This window comes from Malaclemys terrapin, chromosome 3, assembly GCF_027887155.1.
Source record: "Malaclemys terrapin pileata isolate rMalTer1 chromosome 3, rMalTer1.hap1, whole genome shotgun sequence".
NCBI lineage: Eukaryota > Metazoa > Chordata > Testudines > Emydidae > Malaclemys > Malaclemys terrapin.
The window spans coordinates 43642212-43650489 of record NC_071507.1 but is presented as its reverse complement, the minus strand read 5'-3'; the positions used below and the strand labels follow the sequence as shown (position 1 = coordinate 43650489).

Below are 8278 nucleotides of genomic sequence, written 5' to 3'. Positions count from 1 at the left end.
TCTATTGTTATATACAAATCTCCACTCGACCTGAACTGGCGCTCCTCCTGCTGGGCTCTGCGCCGGAGTTGTTCTTGCCCCTAGCAATGGGCGTGTGAGCGGCGGGGGAGCCGAGCGCCGGTGGCAATGGGGAAAGAGATGCTGAAGGGCTGGGCGTAGGGGCCCGCGGCGGGGAAGGGGAGGAGCCGGCTGGGGCTGGTCTGCCCGCCGGGGGCGCAGCCAGCCTGCGCTCATTAGAGGGAGCTGTCGGCCGGAGGGAGCCGCGCTTGCTGCAGTGTGAGCTCCGCTTCTGCCTCTTGCAGCCGCCGCTTCCTCGGGAGCGAGCGAGAGGCGAGCAGTCACGGCGGAGACCCAGCCCGGCTGCGGGGGTGGTAGGCAGCGCGAGTCGCCGGCGGCATGAATCCCTCGGGCCCCCGAGCGCCTATCCCGGGGACAGAGCCAGCTAGGCGGAGGTATGGTGCCCCGGCACGGCCTCTGCCTGGGAAGGGAGACCCAGCCCGACGGGTGTGCGGGAAGGGGCCGGGACCCCTGCTGCTCCCCGAGAAAAGCACCTAGAGCCGGGAGCCACGGTCCCCCCCATCGCTCCCCGGAGATCCCCCTTCTCGGGGATGGGGTTGGGGTAGGCAGGGTCCTCCCCATTGCTCCCAGGGGATCCCCTTCTCGGGGGATGGGGTGGGGGGCACCGTCCCCCCATTGCTCCCCCGGGATCCCCTTCGCAGGGATGGGGCTGGGGCATGGCAGGCGTCCCCCTATCGCTCCCCGGCGATCCCCTTTTCGGGGGGTGGGGGCAGGGGTCCCCCTATCGCTCCCCGGCGATCCCCTTCTCGGGGATGGGGTTAGGGCAGGTAGGGTCTCCCCATTGCTCCCAGGGGATCCCCTTTTCGGGGGATGGGGTGGGGGCAGGGGTCCCCCCCATCGCTCCCGGATTTCCCCTTCTCGGGAGATGGGGTGGCGGGCCGAGCAGGGACACCCGATTGCTGCCCTGAGGAGAGCCCCCTGCATGGGAGGGGGGTGTCCGGCTGACCCTGGGGACGGTGCAGGATGCCGCCCCGGCCAGACACGCTCCGTGGCCCGCGGCTGTCAGGCCGGCTTTCCCGGGCACGGAGGGTTGCTGTGGGGCGCGGGGAGGGGCGGGAGGGCGCGATAGGCCCGAGACCCGCGGCGGCTCTGGCCGGAAAGCGGGACGGGACCCGGCCAGCCCCTGCTCCCTGCCGGCCGGCGCGGACCCTGACCCGCCCCTCTCTCCGCAGGCCGCTGCAAGGGGAGTAGAGCGGCCGGCGCGGAGCGCTCCCGGCCCGTTACCCAGGGCCCGGCCAGTCACCTCCGGGTCCATGAGCCCGCCGCCCCGCCGAGCCGCCTCCGCCTCCAGCCGCCGTCAACCGCGACACGCGCCGCCGCCTCCCGCCGCGGCCTCCTCTGTTCCCCTGCGCCGCAGGAGGTGAGTCCCGCTGGCCGGGGTCAGGCACCCGGCGAATGGCCCCTGCCACCGCTTCCCCCCTTGGCTGCCCTGGTGCCCCTCGCTCGCTGCCTGGCTCTCCCTCAGCGGGTCTAGCGCAGCTGCGGGAGCTCGCCCCGCTCGTCCTCAGCCAGGCTTCGCTGCGTGAAGGGTGAGGGAGACCTTGCCTAGGCGGTGTTGGCTGTTGACTTTGGAGAGACAGAGGAGCGTGTGTCATTATTTCCCCTTCCCTTTGCCCTGGTAAAAGGAGGAACATTTCTGAGTGTTCCTGCTGCCTCTTTTGGTGTGAGCCAGGGCAGGTCACTGAGTTTGAAAGGGAAAGGAAAGGGACTGCCACCCCATCCTTCCCCAGTTCTGTTATTTGGTTCTCGGTGATCACTTGCTGCCCAGCCACAGGGAATGTGTTCTCCTCCCTCTCATTCTCCAGGGTATGTTTATGTAATTTATATGACCACTTGCTGAATGTACCGTTTGATATGTAGGCTTGGCAGAATTATTTTTTATATTTTTGTCAGATAACGGTTTGTTTTTAAGCATCTTTTCTATTATCCATTTAAATTTTTACAGGTGTGGGAAATTTAGGGTAACTATGGGGTCAGACAGTAATTATTTCCTGGCAATAGATGCTGAGATTCAGGAAGTTAAAGCTTTATAGCCATTAAAACACAAATTACCAACATCGCATATTAAAGCAATGAGTAAATATGCTTAAATCAAACTCTAATAAAAGTTCTCGCAGCATTTTTCTTACTTTGCCTATTGGTAAATTTCAGTTATCATCAATGGAAATATTTGTTCTTTGGTTTGTGTGTGTACTATGAAACCAATGTCCACTGATAAAACCTAATCCTTCCAAGTCTATTGATATGCCACTTACCTTAATTCATAGCTGTAGGTTTTTTGTGTGACTCCCAGAAATTTCTCAACTTTCAGCTTTTTAATTCAGGCGAGTATCACGTTGATGGTGTGTGATGTTCTTAATTTTTTTCTTTCTTTCTTTGGGACATGGAAATGTTCAATGTACTTTATTTTCATCCTCCACTCTGACTAATTTTGAGGTATGGTAGATGTAATTAAGGGCTGCAGATGCTTATGAAAATGGATTGGGGCTGAAGTAGACAGCTTTATTAAGGAGTCTGGTGGCACCTTAAAGACTAACAGATTTATTTGGGCATAAGCTTTCGTGAGTAAAAACCTCACTTCTTCGGATGCATAGAGTGAAAGCATCCGAAGAAGTGAGGTTTTTACTCACGAAAGCTTATGCCCAAATAAATCTGTTAGTCTTTAAGGTGCCACCAGACTCCTTGTTGTTTTTGTAGATACAGACTAACACGGCTACCCCCTGATACTTGACAGCTTTATTAAGGGGACACTGTATCTAGCTCACTAGCATGTTGACTCGGTAGAGAGGGTGTTTTTCATTTTATTCTGTGAGTAATGGCTGTATCTTGTTCTTCTTTTACTGTAGGAAGAGCCCACATACTCTGGTGTGAAGAGAATGGCTGTGACTTTAGAACAGGCCCAGAGGGTGGGCTATACATTTCTGAAAGGACTCCTGAGGTTCGGCTTCATGGTTGCCAATAACCTAGTTGCTATTCCATCCTACATCTTGTATTTAATTATACTGCAGCCTCTTCGACTGTTGGATAGTAAGCGGTTCTGGTATATCGAAGGAGTATTATTTAAATGGCTTTTAGCTATGGTGGCTTCCTGGGGCTGGTGGGCAGGATATACAGGTAAGAGTGTTTTAATACTTTAACAAAAAAAGTACAAATATAATAATTTAAAATAAACTTTGAAACACAGGCATTAATAGTGATGTATATTAATACAGTGGGATGATTTTTCCAGGATTCTTATACAAACATGCACTATATTTCTGGATGGCAACATAATTGAATCTAATATTTATCATATGAAAACTGATCTTTCAAAAATATCTTAACATAATGCATAACCTGTTTGGATTCAAAAGAACATATTAAGCAATAGAGGTTCCTGGCTCTCAATCAGTATTCTACTTTGTTAGTAAGTTCCTGGCTTTAGGAGTGCTATTTTTCCAAGGCCCTAGATTATCTTGTTTTAATGTTCTGTGGAGTAGTAGCACCTCTGAAAAGAGTTTATTTCTGTTGTGTATGAGAGTGAAATACCCACACTTTGAACAAACCGCCTTTAAGTATGCATGCAGTGCGTATCTCCAGATCACTTCCACTTACAGTGATCAGCACACAAGAGTAAAGGGTGTACAATGAAGTTCATCTCTGAAAAGTAGCTCTTATAATCCATATGAGTTGCAAATGGAATTTTCTTTTTTGCTGCTTCTGTCATGAATATAGATGAAAAATAGGGACACATCTCTTGAGAGCATAGGTCTTCATTTACCATTAATAGAGCTAAATTTTTGACTATATGGTTTTATATCTTGCATGCATTACTTTGTAATTATTATTGAACTTCTTTTTGCCTGTTAGACTTTGTAGGGTCATCAGGGTAGTAGACTAAGCTGAAATGTTAAGGTTGGTTCTAGACTTGTCCTTGGACACATTGACTTTCTTCTTGGCTGCTGCACACTATGCAAGGAAACAACCATCAACACTTCGGAAAGGGGGAGGTGGGTAGAGTAAGTGTGTCGAGAGAGAGAGAGAGCAGTATGTGAACACCCCTCCTAAAATTGTCTATGTCCCTCTTTCCTGCCCAGGATGCATCTACAGGTCTTTTCCATGCATAAAAGGAATGACAGCCTACAGCTCTGATGGAGTCTGGTCGGACTCCTAATTAGTCAGGATTCTAAGTGTTGACCCAGATGGAGCTTTCTTACTTCCCAGTTAAAGCATTGATTAGCCTACAAGAGCTGAAGTCCCTGTGATAACAGGCCTTTTGGTACCTTGTCATGCGTCTTTTCAAGATGCACATGTTCTGTGGATATTCTAGGTGAGCTTCTGGTTCTTCTTGAGGAGGTGGTGGCGGCAGCAAAATTACTTTCCAGTCTGTGGCACTAGAACTGTCACACTTTGCACTGCTTCAGAACTGTCTTGCCTGGTACAGCGTGAGCTTTTCCAGATGTGCTAGTCTTTTAATCTCTTATGTTTACATTTGCTCATTAAAAGAAGTCCACATGGTATTTGCAGTGGCAGGTGCTTTTTAGATGTCCACTTCAGTCTCTCAACACAATAAAGGAAAGCTCTTCCAACAGGAAAAGAGGGACCTTTATGCTGTTGAGTGTGTGTGATAATTGGATATGTGAAAGTTATCAGCATAATGGTAAGGTAAAATTCATTCAGCATATGACCCTGGGGATGGTATGTGCAGATTGAAAATGCTAGTTAAAATTCAAGCCATTGTCCCATGACTATATGACTGTCAGTGAATCTTGAAGGCAGTTTCTTTGGGATCTATTCCCTGCTGACTGCAGAACTGTGTGGTTTCTTTTGCCTCTTGCATGGAAAGCGGTTTCGACATGATCTGCATACATCTGCTAATTGGCGTGCTGTTGCATTTTGACAATTTGAACAGCTTTGTTTTATTATTGAAGAACTCCTTAGTATATTTATTTATTTAAAGTTAATTTGAACTGGAGAATTAACACCAGCGTGGAAGTGTTCTCTTGGATGATTTTAGGACAAGGGGACCCTATTCCTCACTTTCTACTATGATATAAGGCATTTGTCACTTGTGGAAGAAAGTCTTAAATCGGATACTGAGCCCTCCTTATCAAATAAGAGAATATACTTTAAGCAGGTGCTGATGGAACAATAATATTCTGTAGGCTCACCTACAAAAGAGGTAAAGGGTGCATTTCCTCTCTTTCCTTAGCTCTTCTTTCCTTCTCTCTGGTGGGGGTGCAGCATATTGTATATGTAACACCGACAGACCCTGGCCGTCGGTGGGCAGGATCGAACCTGGGACCTCTGGAGCTTAATGTATGAGCCTCTACCGCGTAAGCTAACTGGCTATTGGCTAAGGTTATAGAGCAGACTCATTTAATCTCTCTGCCACTAGATGGGACAGAACACACCCAGGAGGTGTGTGGGTTATATATAGTTTTGGGAAGTGTGTATACAATGATTTAATCTCCTCATCTGGACTATATACATGTCATGTAGTCATATGGAGTTCTTCTCTTTTTTTAAGAGATATGGCTGATGTACCACTTTCATTCAGAATTCAAGTGCTACTCTTGCTATTGCACATGTGAAGAGATTGGCATTGGGTATTAGCTGATAATATATTCTATACCACATTCTGTCCTTCCACATCTATTTTTTTTTCAGTGTCCAAAACTAGGACTAAGGTTAGTTACTTAGTGCATACTAGTTCCAAGATCTCTCTAATTTTAATGCATGTAAACAAAAGATAAGTGGTGATGATAACTGAATGCACATCTGCAAATTAAATTGCATGTATTGGCTATATAAAGGATTTTTCACTTTTCTGACCAGTAGAGAAACTATTAGATATCTTTCTGAGAAATACTTCCCTTCTGAATGAAGGGTATGTAAGATAAAGAACACCAATATGCCCTCTTTTGGTTAATTTTATGTAAACTAGATTAATTAAGAACGATGGTAGTGGGGTAGAATGAAATAAGGTGGGTGTTTTTTGACCCGAGAATGTTCTGCTTCAGGTGAAAGGTGATTTCTTTCTGCCCTCCATGGCAACCACAACTTGGAGAGTGGAGGAAACACTAATTGTTTCATAGTCATAAAGATAACTAAATTTGGTTTTAAGAGCTAGGAGTTTGAAAATCAAACAAATTATATATTTAAAATATACTAATATTCCTAGTAGTTAGTACAAGGAACTGGAAGTCAGGATTACTAGGTTCCGTTTTTCAGCTCTGCCACTTAATTGCTATGTAACCATGAGTAAAAGCATTTACCCTTTGTCCATCAGTTACCCTATCTGTAACATGAGTAGTACTCTACTTCACTAGTGTTTGAAGCTTTGCTAATGTTCGTAAACTCAGGCTATCAGATAGCAGGTGATACACATGCAAATAAGTAAATATTTATAATTAATGGCCTAGAGTCTGGCTGCTTTTTAATTTTTTTTCTTTTTAAGGAAATGTGTGTGTATAATAGGGTCCAGGAACAAATGAGGGAAAGACGGCAAGTGTGTCTCTTGTCTGCTTCTTCCTTTGGCTTGTGTATTTTCTCATTCCCCATTTGCCCGATTCCTGATATTGTTTGGATGTGCGTTATGTAAAGTGGAAGAGTATAACTGGGCAAGCTGAAAAGGGGAAGGAGATTTAAAGAAGAATTAAATATAAATAAATGAAGTACTTGGTCATAACCACTTGCCCTTACTTGATATTACAAAGGTTTCCTATGCTCTGCTTTTTAACATTATTCATAAAAACAGAAAATGGAATCAGCCATTTTTCATGCAGTATATCCAGTGCTTTATTAAAGCAGTACTAATCTAGTACTGTCAAAGTGATTTTAGTGTAGCCTTGTAGATCCCATTTTCATAAACTAGCTTTAAGCCATTTTATTGTTCTCAGTCTAGGCACCTTTCTCTAAAGATACTTACTTTTGAAAGCACCTCCCCCCCCCCCTTCAATTGAAACACTTCTAATCGTTCTACTGTACTAGCTGTAAGATGACCAGAGGGGGTAATATTGATTTTGCTACTCAAAAAAAGCCCCAAATAAATCTGGGATTCTGAGCGAGCTAGCTGTCCAGTGGCCAATGTTTCTTTACCTTACTACGCATGTGATGTTCTGAATCGGTTGTTCTCTTTGTATATTGGTCATTATAACATTCTGGAGTGCAGTCCAGACAGGTGAGGGGTTGTCACTGCCTGCTCTGTATCCCCGAGTGCCTCAAAATGCTCTGCTGCTGTAGCTCCCTGGTCTGGATGCTTACAGCCAGCGTACACGGAGTGTCTTGTGTATTAAGCAACTGACTCAGCAACTCTGATTCCAGGAGCCTGCTTGTTATACCACTGCCACGCTCTAGCCTTACTTACACCTAGCAAGATGACCCCAACACCCTCCAGTCCTGAATTTTTCCCCAAATCGTGTGCTCTGCAACATCCAGTCTTCTCCTGGGCCATTCAGAGAGAGAGTAAGGTTTGTTTGTTCATTTAAATACCCAGTAGCTTGCCACATTAACTGGAGTTAACCTTCACTTTAAATCAAACACAGCATTGGGTTGGTTTAGATTAGAAGTAAAACTGCACAGGGAGGAGTTTCTGAGCCCAGGGGCTCCCTGGCCATATACTCCCTGACCACCAGGCCCGTGGGAAGTGGGGATCCAGGACCTAGTGTGCTGGCTCTGCAGGGGTGAATCCTGTTTCCTGTGCCGCCCCGCCAGGCTGGCAGCTCAGGACGGCATTGCTTGCCCCTGACTAGCTGGCCAGGTGCTTCAGCTCTGGGCTTGTCTTCACTCACTTCGTTCTGGCAGCCCAGGCCTGCCAGCTTGCTGCACTTGGACGGTGCCCCTCCCGACCATGGCTCCCTGGCCATGATAGCAGCTCAGACTAGCAGCCCAAGTACATACCCAGGTGGTTGGGCAAGCTTGTACTTGGGCAGCTAGCCTGAGCCGCCACCATGACCACAGCTATTTTTAGTGTGATGGCTTGTGCAGAGCTAGCATGCATCTGTCTACCCGTGCTGGGAGGCACACTCCTAGCTACAGGAGGACATGTCTTGAGGACTGCAGGCTGGAACTGCATCTAGGAGTTATTTCAGGCAATAGAGGGAAAATGCCTTCTGGATAGGTGAAAGTGAGTGCTTTGCTGTAGGGGTGAAAGTGGAAGAATCTTATTTAGGTTTTAAGCTCTTTGGGGCTGCGATTGTCTTGTTTGAACAGCACCTAG

General features: G+C 47.0%; 1 protein-coding gene across 4 annotated transcripts in view; it reads left to right on the top strand.

The window, feature by feature from the left end:
* Positions 1 to 280: 280 nt before the first annotated feature.
* Positions 281 to 8278, top strand: part of LPGAT1 (lysophosphatidylglycerol acyltransferase 1) — a 189939-nt gene continuing 181941 nt past the window's right edge. For 3 of the 4 annotated variants that reach the window (XM_054021695.1, XM_054021693.1, XM_054021694.1), the window contains exons 1-2: positions 1355 to 1438; positions 2925 to 3192. In XM_054021695.1, coding sequence (XP_053877670.1) covers positions 2955 to 3192 — 238 coding nt within the window. In that variant the 5' untranslated portion in view covers positions 1355 to 1438; positions 2925 to 2954. Of the gene's footprint in view, positions 372 to 1250; positions 1439 to 2924; positions 3193 to 8278 lie in introns of those variants that run through there. The other variant, XM_054021696.1, reaches the window with a different exon arrangement.